Source organism: Macaca fascicularis, chromosome 20 (genome assembly GCF_037993035.2).
Source record: "Macaca fascicularis isolate 582-1 chromosome 20, T2T-MFA8v1.1".
Lineage (NCBI taxonomy): Eukaryota > Metazoa > Chordata > Mammalia > Primates > Cercopithecidae > Macaca > Macaca fascicularis.
Window position 1 is genome coordinate 54,087,501 of NC_088394.1, and position 14,406 is coordinate 54,101,906.

The 14,406-nt window shown below is 52.0% G+C and overlaps 2 protein-coding genes across 3 annotated transcripts in view; one reads left to right on the forward strand and one right to left on the reverse strand.

Annotated features, from left to right (window-relative positions):
• CNGB1 (cyclic nucleotide gated channel subunit beta 1) overlaps nucleotides 1-4,711 on the reverse strand; it is a 104,033-nt gene extending 99,322 nt beyond the window's left edge. For both annotated transcript variants that reach the window (XM_045383055.3, XM_074027132.1), the window contains exon 1: nucleotides 4,616-4,711. The gene's annotated coding sequence lies outside the window, so the exon portion shown is untranslated. The remainder of the gene's footprint in view (nucleotides 1-4,615) is intronic.
• SPMIP8 (sperm microtubule inner protein 8) overlaps nucleotides 1-7,289 on the forward strand; it is a 9,619-nt gene extending 2,330 nt beyond the window's left edge. The window contains exons 2-7 of the mRNA XM_065536843.2: nucleotides 4,099-4,160; nucleotides 4,427-4,601; nucleotides 4,980-5,041; nucleotides 5,177-5,322; nucleotides 5,685-5,717; nucleotides 7,116-7,289. Coding sequence (XP_065392915.1) covers nucleotides 4,099-4,160; nucleotides 4,427-4,601; nucleotides 4,980-5,041; nucleotides 5,177-5,322; nucleotides 5,685-5,717; nucleotides 7,116-7,146 — 509 coding nt within the window. The 3' untranslated portion in view covers nucleotides 7,147-7,289. The remainder of the gene's footprint in view (nucleotides 1-4,098; nucleotides 4,161-4,426; nucleotides 4,602-4,979; nucleotides 5,042-5,176; nucleotides 5,323-5,684; nucleotides 5,718-7,115) is intronic.
• The last annotated feature ends 7,117 nt before the right edge of the window (nucleotides 7,290-14,406 follow it).

Here is a 14,406-nt window from a genome sequence, read left to right on the forward strand (position 1 = left end):
AAATAAAATAAATGTTTAAGTTTAGAAAAGACTTTATTTCTTATAAGGGGTTATAGCTGCAAGGTGGCCATCCCACAGGCTGGAAAGTGTGCCTCCAGCTGAAGCCCAAAGATGGGCATGTCAAAGGAGGAGGGGTTGGGTAAGAGCTTTATGTTCAAAGGGTTGGCTAAATATACATATTCAACAGGTTACAGGAGGAGCTATAAATATTCATGAAGATAGTACTGACATGGGCATAATGAACAAACTTGCATGTAATATACAACCCATGTTGGCTTTGAGGTGGAGACTTAACCTTTAAATGTATTACAATTAGGCCCTATATGACAAAAGATCTTTTCAGGACGCAAAGCTCAGCAAGTGAGCAGCCTCTGTCCACGGTTGGTGGTCTTCTCATCTGGAGAAAGTTACTGAAATCAGCCCCATATGCAATCACAGGCATAGCTGTGGCTGGTGGATCAGGGGGTCAGTTCGTCAGCATCTGTGAGCTGTATGAGTTGTAATTGTTTTAATATTGCTTATCTCAAGGCCAGTGCTAGAGAAAAAGAAAAACCTCATGGCAATTAAAACATAGCTTATTTATTTTTTGTTTTGTTTTTTAGACAGAGTTTCTCTCCGTCACCCAGGCTAGAGTACAATGTCACAAACATGGCCCATTACAGCCTCGACCTCCCAGGTTCAGGTGATCCTCCCACTTCAGCCTCCTGAGTAACTGGGACTACAGACACACACCATCACGCCAGGCTATTTTTGTTGTTTTTGTTGTTTGTTTGTTTGGTGTGGAGACAGGGTTACACTATGTTGCCAGGGCTGGTCTCCAACTTCTGCGCTCAAGTGATCCTCCAGCTTCAGCCTCCTAAAGTGTTGGAATTACAGGCATGAGCTATCACAACCAGCCTGTAGTTTATGCTTTAAGTGTAGGGGTGTGTGACTTAACCCTTGCCTTGCATGGCCTTAGGTCCTGTTAATAATCTGGTATCTTGGCCAGGCACGGAGACTCACGCCTGTAATTCCAGCACTTTGGGAGGCTGAGGCAAGTGGATTGCCTGAGGTCAGGAGTTCAAGACCAGCCTGACCAATATGGTAAAACTCTGTTTCTACTAAAAATACAAAAACTAGCCAGGTGTGGTGGTGTGCGCTTGTAATCCCAGCTACTCGGGAGACTGAGGCAGGAGAATTGCTTGAACCCAGGAGGTGGAGGTTGCAGTGAGCCGAGATCATACCACTGCACTCCAGCCTGGGCAACAGAGTGACACTCCGTCTCAATAATAATAATAATAATAATAATAATAAGTTGGCATCTTGTTGCCACAAACAGTCTGTTCTCTTAGTCTTGTAATCTCTCTTTTGAGACGGAGTCTCGCTCTGTCGCCCAGGCCGGAGTGCGGGGGCATGATCTTGGCTCACTGCAACTTCTGCCTCTCGGGTTCAAGTGATTCTCCTGCCTCAGCCTCCTGAGTAGCTATCTGGGACTACAGGCGTGTGCCACCATGCCCCGCTGATTTTTGTATTTTTAGTAGACATGGGGTTTCACCCTGTTGGCCAGGCTGGTCTCAAAATCCTGACCTCAAGTGACTGGCCTCCAAAACCACTGGGATTACAGGCGTAGCCACCGCACCTGGCCTTGTGATTGCTAGTTTAACATTAATGCTCATCATTTATTGTGTCTAAACCACAAAAAGGCAGGGGTAGGATGAAGTATGTCTGACCTCCTGTCCCATTATGGCTGGGAACTCAGTTTTTTAAGGTTTTGGGGGGTCCCCTTAGCCAAGAGGAGGTTCCACTCAGTCAATACATTGGGGAAACCTCAGGATTTTATTTTTAGTTTACATTATAAACATTTTCAAATGGAGAAAATTTGCAAGAATATTACTATGAGTACCCACCACCTTCCACCTGCTTCAGTTGATTTTTGCCATATTTTTGCTTCTCTCGCCCTCTCTCTCACATTCTTGGACACCCTTTAGCAAGCAGCTCCCAATGACAAAAACATCCTTCTGCATGACACGATACCATTATCACACCTAGGAAACTTAACAATACTTCTACAACATCTAATATCCAGACCATATTAAAATCTCCCCAACTGACCCCAAAGATGTCTTTTATGGCTTTAAAATGATTTTTTGGAATAAGAATTCAATCTAAGATTATGTATTTCAGTTACTTGTTATGTCTTTCATCTTAGTCTAAAACAGTCCACCCAGTTTCCATTGCCCACCATCATACTGACTTTTTAGAGTCTCCAAGTTGTGTTGCAGACAGTCCCATATGGTGAATTTGAGCCACTGTTTCCTTATGGTGTTTCTTACCTTGTTAATCTATTTTCTGTAAACCAGCAGCTAGGTGTAGAGACCTGAATCACCAGGTTAAACACTGCTGGCCAGAATCTTTCACAGGCAACAGATGCTATGTTTGCCATAATGCAGCAGGAGGCACAGAATTTCATTATCACATTATTTGTGATGCTAAGCTTGATGATTTGGTTGAAGTGATGACCTGCATATATATTCTCTGTTTCCAATAGTCTATGTTTAGTCTACTATTTTAAAGCAAACAGTAGGCTGGGCGCGGTGGCTCACGCCTGTGATCCCAGCACTTTGCGAGGCTGAGGTGGACAGATCACAGGTCAGGAGTTGGAGACCAGCCCGGCCAACATGGTGAAACCCCATCTCTACTAAAAATACAACAATTAGCCAGGCATGGTGGCACGTACCTGTAATCCCAGCTACTCAGGAGGCTGAGGCATGAGAATCGCTTGAACCTGGGAGGCAGAGGTTGCAGTGAGCCGAGACTGCACCACTCCACTCCAGCCTGGGTGACAGAGCGAGACTCCGTCTCAAAAAAAAAATTTTTTTAAAGCAAATGGCAGCATATTGTATATACCCTTCTGCACCTTGGAGTCCTTGTATAGAGAAATTCTTCAACTTGTTAATTTATTTATTAAAGACAAGGTCTCACTATGCCACCCAGGCTGGAGTGCAGTGGAGTGCAGCCCTCAAACTCCTGGGCCCAAGCAATCTTCCTGCCTCAGCTTCCTGAGTAGCTGAGACTACAGGCTTCAGCCACCGTACCTGGCATTTTTTGTGTGTCTTGATTTCTAGGCACTCTTTCAATATTAAGGAATATTAATTAATATTAATATTAATATCTGTAAAATAAGTGGAAATATTTTTTCAATTTGTTTTTTGACATTTGTTTTTGCCATGTAGAAGTTTATTTTATATATTTAAGTTATCAATCTTTTATTTAATGCTTCTGGATTTTTAATTAAAATTATTAAGGCCTTTCCCATCCCAAGGTTATAAAAGAATTTGCCCATGTTCATTTTTTACATTGGAATCTTCAGAGTTTTATTCTGTGGCAAGGGGTGAGATGTGATTACTATTTTATCTTAGATTTTTTTAAGTTGTCAAATTAAAATAAAAACGTAAGAGAGTCTCACTCTGTTGCCCATGCTGGAGTGCAGTGGCGCAATCTCAGCTCACTGCAACCTCCACCTCCTGGATTCCAGTGATCCTCGTGCCTTAGCCTCCCTAGTAGCTGGGACTACAGTCGTGTGCCACCACGCTCAACTAATTTTTTGTATTTTTGGTAGAGATAGGGTTTCACCTTGTTACCCAGGCTGGTCTCGAACTCCTGAGCTCAAGTGATCCACCCGCATCAGCCTCCCAAAGTGCTGGGATTACAAGTGTGAGCTACCGCGCCCAGCCTTTTTTCTTTTTTTGAGACAGGATCTTGCTCTGTCACCTAGGTGGAAGTGCAGTGGCATGATCACTGAAGCCTCGACCTCCTGGACTCAAGTGATCCTCCTGCCTCAGCCTCCCGAGTACCCGGGATTACAGGCACTCCACACCATGCCCGGCTAATTTTTGTATTTTCAGTAGAGATGGGGTTTCACCATGTTGGCCAGTCTGGTCTGGAACTCCTGACCTCAAGCAACTCACCCGCCTCGGCATCCCAAAGTACTGGGATTACAGGTGTGGGCCATCTTGCCTGGCCTCAAAAAATTTTTAAAGTACAGTGTGGGCCAAAGTTCTCTGACCTCTGACCACTGGTGAAGGAGACACCTCTTCTCCCTTTCTCTTGTTTCAACAGATGAGTTTGACAACGCCCATTTTACACTCCTTGGGGTCCCCAACAAACCCCTGCAGTGTTTGGTGAGTGTCCTCTGCCCTGCCCTTGGGTAGCTAAGGGGCACCAGCCCCAAGCGCCTCTGGTCCTGGGATCTACTCCCTGAGCACCTCCTCAGGGTGTAGATGTTGGGACTCCCCACATCACCCCATCCGGGTTCCCGACTTCAGGCGCCCCCTCGGTCCAATGCACCGGGCCAGTTGTCAGCTGAGGCCTTTGGGATGGACTGGGATGGCTTCTCTAGGCTCCTGCGGCTACTGCTGCGGGGGCCTGACCCCCGTGGCCCTGTCAGGACATCACCGCGACAGGCCAGAAGCTCCGCAACAGGTACCACGAGGGAAAGCTGGCGCCCATCGCGCCGGGCATCAACCGAGTGGACTGGCCCTGCTTCACGCGCGCCATCGAGGATTGGTCCCACTTCGTGTCCTCGGCCGGGGAGTTCAAGCTGCCTTGCCTGAGCAAGCGAGGTCAGTCTACGTACCGGTCGCTAAAGGAAGCGCAGGGCAGGTGGGCCGCGGGGCTGGAGCAGGGAGCGTGGACTGCGCACAGGAACGTAGGCGGCGGGACAGGCAGAGACAGGGCTGGACCGCTGGGGTGCAGTGGTGGCACTTGCGGTGGGTGGGGCCGAGACGCGCGCGCGGATCTGGAAGCAGGACTGCCCATGAGAAGGGGGCGGAGCCAGGAGGAGCCGTCGGGGTGGGGGTTTGCCCTGCAGGGTAGCGGAGGCAAGACCTGTTTTCAGAACATGTGTGGGTGGGGCTGGATTGTGGGCGGGGCTTAGGTAAGGAGGCGGGGTTTGTCCTGGGAGGCGGATGAGCGCAGGAGAGGGGGCTCTCTGTTCGCAGTGGAGGGTCTCAGCGGCTACGCGGTGCGGTACTTGAAGCCGGACGTGACCCAGAGCTGGCGGGTAGGGAGCGCTGCGCGCAGACCCGTCCCTGGGCGGGGAGAGGGGGGTCCTGGTGGGGAGCGGCTTAAGACGGGAGTTGAGGCGGGGAGGAGACCCAGAGCAGGGCCTCCCAGTCTTCAGGACCACGGTCTCTAGCAGGAAGCCCTGTGTGGGGCGTGGGCAGGGCGTCCGTGCTCCCCCGACTCACCGCGCCCCTATCCCTGCTGCCCGCCTCAGTACTGCCTCAACCAGAACCCCAGCCTGGACCGCTACGGACAGAAGCCCCTGCCTTTCGACTCCCTGTAAGTGACGCCACGCGCCCCGGGACCCCATATCCGGAGGAGGGAGGATGAGGTCTGGGCCGTTTTCCTAGCGCACACGCAATGACCCTTGAAAACGTGAGAACTGGGAAAAATTGGCTCCAATACACCAGAAACAAATTACAATTTCAAATGAATACACGTGTAATTCCTACTAAACGGAGCACCTTGTCCTCCCTGACAACTCCACCCTTGCGGAGTGGAGGCGTTTGCATTGGGTGTAGGCGCCCTGGAGCCCTTCAGGAGGGATGGCGGGGAGAGGGGGTGGCTCCCGAGGTCTAGCGAGGCGCCCAGAGAGGGTCGCCCCTTCCCATCTCGGGTTCACCCGCCCCGTTCTTTCCCAGGAACACTTTCCGAAGCTTCGGCTCCAGCTACAGGTAGGGGAACGGTCCTGTCCCGCCCCACAGCCAACCACTTTCCCATCCGACTGCTGGGGACAGCCTCGGGGCTCCCTGACTCTGAGACCTCCCTGCCCCGGCGAGGCCTGGCGAGAAGGAGGTGCCCTCCTGGGGGGGGCGCAAGCTGCCTCGCTCTGGAGAGATCGCCCCTGGCAAATGTGCAGCCCACTGGGGTGGGGATAGACGCGGGGGTGGGGGGGGATCCATATCCCACCAGGTTTGACTGGAGGAGGCCAAAAGGATGGGGCGGGGGTGTTACCTGGAAGGAGAGAAAACAGACAAATAAGAAACACGAGGGAGAGCCAAGAATCTGCCTTTTTGGGTGCGGAGAGGCCCTAAGGGAGGGGGCTAAGTGGTGTCCCCGGCAGGGTCGTCGCACAAGTAAAGGCTTGGAGATAAGAACAAGAACGGAGGTTGCAAGATATTCAGACATTTTCATAACTGAGCCATCTCTCACTTTCCTCGCCCCACTTTGTACACTCCAGCAAGACTAGATTCCCCCGAAACCCAGCAGGACAAGCACTCTTCATACCTTTGCCTGTGCTGTTTCAGCGCCTAGATGGTCCTTCCTCCTCTGCCTGAAAAACTTCTTCCTGCCTTTCTTCCCCCTCCCCCCCAAAATCTAGCTCTGTCGCCCAGGCTGGAGTGCAATGGCGCCATCTCAGCTCACTGCAACCTCTGCCTCCCAGGTTCAAGCAATTCTCCTGACTCAGCTTTCTGAGTAGCTGGGATTATAGGCTAGCGCCACGAAGCCCGGCTAATTTTTGCATTTTTAGTAGAGATGAGGTTTCACCATATTGGTCAGGCTGATCTCGTGATCCACCCGCCTTGGCCTCCCAAAGTGCTGGGATTACAGGTGTGAGCCACTGCACCCGGCCTCTTTCATGCTCTTTAAAGCCCAGCCCAGATGTGCAATCCTCCTTGAAGTTTTCCCCCACCTTCTGCCTCTCCCCACCGGCTCACACTCCGTCCCATTGGTCATTACCTATGTGTCCATATCTTATAGCACCGAGACTATTGCACTGTCATTATTGACAGAAGCTAGCCTTCCCCTCTCCCACACAGGGGAACGTTTCTGGGTTTTGCTACCGTATGATGCCTAACAGAGTAGGTTCACTAAATGATTGAAAAATGGGTGCAGTTTTTCATAGTTAGGAATCAATGGTAGAGAAGGATGAGGCAAAGTCAAAGGAGGGAGGTTAGCTTGACAGCTAAGGAGGACAGCTGAAAATACAGAAAACAGGGAGCCACTGAAGTCTCCTGAGCCACACAGAGGCTGGCTAGAAGCTGTGTTTTCAGAGCCTAGAGGGGGAAAGCCTGATTTTTTCCCCTAGGACACCCTGGAAACCCCCACCTCACCCCTACTTCTCTCCACAGTCGTGTCAACTATCTGACCCCCTGGCATTAATCTCTGGAAAGGAGGCTGACTCCCAGGCTGCCGGACAGTGCCACCTCAGGTCCCCTGGCCAGACCGAGGACTTATGGTGGCACCAGCCATCTCCCCAGGAGTTCAGCCTAACTAGAAATAAACCTAATACTTCCTTAGAGAGACATGCAATTGTCTGTGTGTGTGTGTGTGTGTGTGTGTGTGTGTGTGTGTGTGTGTCTTGCAGAGGCTGGGAGAGGGTCAGGACCACAGGATGACAGTATCTTACCCTTGCCTGTCCCCAACCAACTCCTGAAGAACTGGTGGGGGGTTGGAGAAAAATGTTTGATGACCTGGTTCGAGAGTCAGGGTGTAAGCCCTAAGGTCCAGCCAGAATTAAGGTCCAAGAGCAAGAGATGTGTTCCTGCCCCTTGCCGGCAGCCCCACACCCAAACCCCCTCCATTTCAGATCCTGAATTTAAGCCCTAAAGAGAAAGGGAGGGGGTTAGAAAGCTATTTTTAGGTGCCTTTTTGAAGCTCTTGCCATACCGGTGTGCTCTGGGGGGTTTCCCTGTGCCCGGGGTCGCCCTGAAGGTGTGGGAGCAGGCTGGGGCAAGGGGAGCTGGCCAGGCCTATGGTCTTGATTCTTGTGATGCAACAGAATGTAGAGTCTAAACTTGCATGAGATGCACGAAGCCACTCAGAGAAGAAAGTTCTCTGCTCTCCAAAGCACCACCAATAAACATGTCATCTAAGCAAAAAGTCCTCTGCTCTATCCATGAGGCTTCAGAAATAGCCCTTGTCTACCCACCAACCATCCATTCCAAGCTGCTCCTGTGAAAAGAAGGCATGATGTCCCAGGGACAGTGTGGGGACTCCTGGCCCAGGTCTGGAATAATGCTATCCAGGGGGCTAAGACAGAGCATCTCCAGCAATGGTAAGGGGGTGTATTAGTCTGTTTTCATGCAGCTAATAAAGACACACCCAAGACTGGGAAGAGAAAGAGGTTTAATGGACTCACAGTTCCACATGGCTGGGGAGGCCTCATAATCGTGGTGGAAGGCGAAAGACACTTCTTACATGGTGGCAGCAAGAGAGAATGAGTGCCAGGGGAAATGGTTTCCCTTATAAAACCATCAGATCTCATGAGACTAATTCACTACCACAAGAACAGTATGGGGGAAATCACCCCCATGATTCAATTATCTCCCACCAGCCTCCTCCAACAACATGAAGGAATCACGAGAGCTACAACTCAAGATGAGATTTGGGTGGGGACACAGCCAAACCATATCAGGGGGTTAGGGCTGCTAGCATCTGTGCTTAGCTCCAGGACCTTCCAGATACCCTACCCCCACCCCACCTGTGGGCGGCTGACAAGCATAGACCTAGATCAGGATAAATAGCTACCAAGCTAACAATCTACCTGTATAGGACTTCTGGTCCTGAAACCTGGGGCTTCAGGGACCCACAGACCTCCTGAAATCATGTACAGAATCATGTGTCCACCTTGGGACTGCACTTGGGAAGCCACTGGCAGAGCCGCCTGGAGTGTCAGAGTCACGTTCTGTGCTTCTGTCCCCTCCAAATGACAACTCAGAGAAGAGCTGGACTTGCCCAGGGCTCACAGCAGGGATGCTAGAGTTCTGGCCTGGGAGAGGTGGGCCAGCCAGAGAACCCCAGCAGACATGCTGAAGCCTGCCAGATGGAATCAAGTGACTGCGGTGTTTTTCCTGGCCCTGCTTCCTTGTATGACTGGACAAGTCCCTGCCAGCATACAGCCCAGCAAACACTACAGAGCTTTGCCTGGGCCAGGCCCTTTGCTGGTGCTGGGAGGACACAGACAAGATGCTCTCCCTGCCCTCCCTGCCTTTGAAGTGCTTCCAGCCCAGCAGGCCCAGCCAACGAGAACCTGAAAGTAGAGGTGATCACATGAGTACACACCTAGACCATGTTCTCCCAGCCAAAACCCCATGAATGGCAATCCACACCAGCAATTTAATTAAAGCTTCTTGCCCACTGATTGTACATTTAATCCTGATTTCAATAATATAAATATATTATAAAATATATAAATATAAATACATGTATATATGTAATTAATATATATTTATATAAAATATAAATATAAAAAAGTGTGCCTAAGAATAAAGGAAATGCAGAGTAGATAAGCATAAATGAGTCTGCTTTTATGTGCAATTTCTATTTTTAAATGGAAGGCAATGCATTAACCATCTTGCAGACCCCATGAGATGGGTCATTTTAGACCCATTTTACAGATGATGAAATGAACTTTAGAAGGTTAAGTGGCTGACCCAAGATCTGGTGATTGACAGAGCTAAGAATTGAAGTTGGCCTGCCTGAGCCCCCCACCCCCATCCCCTGCCTGTGGCCACTAGGTTCTACTGCCTGCCTGCTACGGGACAGATCCAAACTAAGAATGGGCAAGAAACCAAAGGGGGCTTCCTCGGGGTGGGGCCATCTGACTAGGGCTCAGAGGGAGGATAAGATGTCCCATCAGAAAGCTCTCTTGGGGCCGGGCAGGGTGGCTCACACCTGTAATCCCAGCACATTGAGAGGCCAAGGCGGGCAGACCACCTGAGGCCAGGAGTTCGAGGCCAGCCCGGCCAACATGGCAAAACCCCATCTCTACTAAAAATACAAAAATTAGCTGGATGTGGTGTGCATATCTGTAATCCCAGCTACTCTAGAGGCTGAAGCAGGAGAATCACTTGAACCCAGGAGGCAGAGGTTGCAGTGAGCCAAGATCGGGCCACTGCACTCCAGCCTGGGAACAGAGCAAGACTCCATCTAAAAACAAACAAACAAAAACGAAAAAGCTCTCTCGGAGTTGCTGGCAGTGGCAGAATCTGCAGGTTGAGAATCCCACCCGGAGGCCAAAGGCCAGAGGCTGAGAGAGGGAAAGCAGCCCATCCCAATCCAGCTGAGGCCACTGTGGCCCAGCATGCTGACACCCCCTCTCAGTCTCCAGGGACTCTTTGCTCATCAAAGAGAGTCAGAGCCACATTCTGTGCCACCCAGGGTCCCCTCCAAATGACAACCCAGAGAAGAGCTGGACTTGCCCAGGGCTCACAGCAGGGATGCTAGAGTCCTAGACCACATCGGAAATCTTCCCAGCAGCCATGGCCTTGGGGACAGTCCAGCCTCCATGGCCTGACCCCAATCCACTACTGTGGCCCTTTATCCCAACATGAACTCCCCTACAGCCTCCTTGCAATTCCAGAGGCTCTGGGCTTCTGTCTGCCTCCAACCTTTGTTCAAAGCCTTCCTTTCATCAGAAATGCTTTTCCCCCACCTCTTCCTACCCAAATCCCACCCTCCATTCCAGGCAGGCTACTCTCAAGTCCTCCCATCTCCCCCCAGCTCTTCTCTCAAATCACAATAACAGGGACCATAGCTGTCCTCGGGGCTAATTCACACCCTCTGGCCCACCCTGGGCTCATTCTAACTGGACCTGGGGCTCAGGAATGGGGCCTGTGGTCTTTTCCAGAACCAACACACCAATCAGGACTAAATTAACTACTACAGAGTTATAGCGGTGTCGAGTACAAAATCACCTGAAAAATGATGTCCTAACCCAGGGCCTGGGGCTGGCAATGGGGAGGTTCAGGGATAGGGTGAGGGTCCAAGCTGCGGGCAGGGGTGGGGCAGGGGTCAGGCAGAACTCATGAACATCATATTTTGTGCTAGATATCAGCAGTTTTGACATTTTTTTACTGTACCTTTTGATATGCAAAAACCTCAAAACCGGCTCACCTGAAGTTCGTGCCTTGTGCCCTGTAGCACCTGCTCAGTGCCTGGCAAACAGCAGGTGCTCAGTAATGCTTGTGGATGAACAAAGGCAGGAAGGCAGACCCAGGGTGGGGACAGAGAGATACACAGGAAAGAAGGAGCCATCCCCTTGACTCCATTTCACAGCCCTGAGGAAGACTGTGTGTTCTGGCTGGAATCTTTGTAGATGAGAAAATCAATAGTGGCCAAGGCTTTTCTAGGAAGCACCACCTTCAAGAAACCAAGAAGCCACCTGCATGAGGATCAGATGTGGAGCTCGTGGGAGAGCCTGGCCCTCCTTAGGCTGGGGGGCCTAGGGCCTTTGTGGCACTACTTCTGTACATCTGGGAAGATGGAACGCAGTGGCTTTGATTGTTCAAGGAGTTGAGAGAGGGCCAGAGGGGTTGGTCACGCCATCTGCCTGCTGCTGAAGAGCTTTTCTACTGCCGTGGCCAGCCCTGGACTGGTCCTGGCTATTGTTCCCGGCTTTCTGGCCAGCAAAGAGTGAGCAGGAGCTCTACACGGCTCAGACCCCACTGCCTCTCCTTCGCCTGTGTGCAGGTACCAGGCTCACCTGGCCAACTCCCACAATTCCAGGCCACTTTCATCACTGCCTGGCTGTGAACACCCCCTGGACTTCCTAAGCATCTGCCCTGCCACCTTATAAGTATGGAATGAGGCTCAGACCTGCTGGCGGATGGGAAAAGGCTTCTGTACGGTGTATGGCAAGGCCGATGGGAGGGCTCTCAGATGGGAGGGCTGGGCTGGCTTGCTCTTGCCTCTGACTTCCCAGCGCTAGTCCTTCTGCGTGGATACTACGTGCCAAACATGTCACACAAATAATTCCACTGTGCCCTTACCCTAAACCTCAGAAGACAGCATTATTGACTCCATTTCACAGACATTGAGGCTCAGAGAGCTTCAACAGCCTGCCCAAAGCCCTGGAACCAATGAGTGGTGAAGTGGGACTCTAGCCAGGGCTGCTGTGGTGCTCTGAACCAGGACACCACACTCAGTCTACTATGGTTCATGAGTACAGGTTCCACCCCCAGAAAGCAGCATCCTCTCCCCCGTCCCTGCAGGGCTAAGCATGGAGCAGAGCCAGCGCATGGTGGGAGTTTAGAAAAGCTGTCAGGATGATGGGCTTCCTAAGAACATCCCCTTTGGTGGCCCAGCCTGCCCTGGCACCAACTTCTAGGACCCAGGAGAATGGCCCCCTCCCCTTCCCACTCCTGGTGTCTCTCACTAGCCAGGGGGAATGACTAACTCCCAAAGAGGAGGCTGTGTCAGTCTATCCCTCCTCCTTCCTGCTTCCTCCCAGCCCTGGCCCTCATCCAGATGTCACCCTCATCCTAAAACACCGCACTTCCCATCCTCCCAGTAGTTGGGCCAAAAGGAATGATTAGCCAGAGACTAAAGATACAGCACTAGTTTATATTCCTAGTCACAACATCTGAAGCTCCCCTTTAAGATGCTATGCTTGGCCGGGTGCAGTGGCCTGTAATCCCAGCATTTTGGGAGGCTGAGGCGGGTGGATCATTTGAGGTCAGGAGTTCAAGACCAGCCTGGCCAACATGGTGAAAACCTGTCTCTACTAAAAATACAAAAATTAGCCAGGCGTGGTGGCATGTGCCTGTAGTTCCAGCTATTCCAGAGGCTGAGGCAGGAGAATCACTTGACCCTGGGAGGCGGAGTTTGAAGTGAGCTGAGATTGCACCACTGCACTCTGACCTGGGTGACAGAGGGAGACTCAGTCTAAAAAAAAAAAAAAAAAATGCTGTGCTGTAAGAGAAGGAGACACTCATCAGGTTTGGGAAACAGGAAATTGGCCGTCCTGTAGGTCGGCATTCCTGGGCCTATTGGTGGGAGAAGTACCTGTATGGCCAGGTGCAGTGAGCAGCTGCTTAAGCCGGTTTGTGCTGTTTCTGCCACTTACAACCAAGAGAGGCTAGTCGGAGATACCAGAGGGGAACAGGCTGGAGGCCAGGAGGGGCAGGGAAGGGAAAATGGGCCATGGGTTGATCCTGTCGCTTTCCCAGAATCAGAGCACCAGGCCTGCTGGTGGGGCACTGAGATGGGGAACTGAGGCCTGAGAGAGGGACAGATAGAGGCCTCAGGCCATGTGTTACCAAAGGGCCTGGCCTTGAACCCAAACATCTGGGCTCCCAGACCAGGGCCCCATTGGCTGCCCTGGTTTAGGCCCAGGCTGGAGCCTAGAGGCTGAGGACCTGGTGGAGGTGTAGGAACCCCACTGCTTTGTGAGGCAGGTAGGGGTGGGGACAAAGGAAGAAGAAGCCACTGCAGGCTCCATGTGAGCTCAGCCATGTCCAGCCAGAGCCCCTCCTGCCCTGACCCATGCATGTTGTCACCCACTCAGGAGGGACAACCTGTGGCGGTAATTATAAAGCCTCACACACACGCTAGCACTTTCCAGGGGCCTCTCAGGATAGGTGGGTTTTGCCTAGGTCACATGGCAAGAAAGCAAGCTGGGACTTGAGCCTGGCACGGAACCAAGGCCCTGGGCATCCTCTTCCTGGGAGGTAGAAGTCTGTGGGAAGGAACCACATGGTTTCTCAAGGGCAGGGTCCTCCCATGACCACCCGGAGGGAAGAAGAGGAACATGGGGTCTGGGTCACATCTGGGTCCCCTGGCCTTTCGCACCTTCTATACCCAGCTTTCGGGCCACCTGCAGTGTAGGCAGCTCCTTGTCCTTTTAACTCAGGGCAAGGGGCCCCTACTGACCACTTTCCACTGGCTCTCAGGTGCCCAGGCTTGGGAGGCTGTTTTTCCCTCTCTCTCCCCAGCCCCATCCCCACCTTTGAGCAACAGACAGAGCCTGAGTTGCAGCTGGGCCACTGGGGCAGGGAAGGGGTGCAGGAGGAAAGGTGTGCCGGAGGGGCTCAGGTGGGAGGCAGCTGGGCTGGCCATGTAGAAGGGTCACTGTGAGACAGGGTGGGTGGTTGTGGGGTGACAGCAGGTCCTCCCCCTCCTCTGGGGCAGGGCAGGGCTGGCTGCATCTGCTGCTGCTGCAGGCAGGCCCTTTGTTTTCCATCAGGGCTGAGCAAGCTGTCATGCCCACCAGGCCCAGTGCCTGGCTTCCAGCCTTCCATGAGCTGCTGCTCTCTCACAGGTCAGCTCCCACTTCAGGGGCTGTGATTAAACCCAAAAGAAGTCAGGAGGCCTCGGTATCATTCCTGAAAGCCCCAGGTGTCCTGGAGTTGGTACTGTCAGCATCTTCAAGCGTCCCCACCAGGGACTCTCTATGGGGCTCTATTTAATTCTCAAAACAACCAAGCAAGGCAAGGTGAACCTCCCCATTTTACAGATGAAGCAACTGAGTCCAAAAGAGGTTCCCAAGGCCACACAGCCAGAACATTCAAAGCTCAGGATTCAAACCCAGCCCTGTGCCCCAGTCCCCAAGCCGCCACTCGGACCTGTGCCCCTCTCTGCCTCTCCATGTCCATTGTTCCCCTGTGGAAGAAGGAGCAGAACAAGCAGTGCACTGGTCTC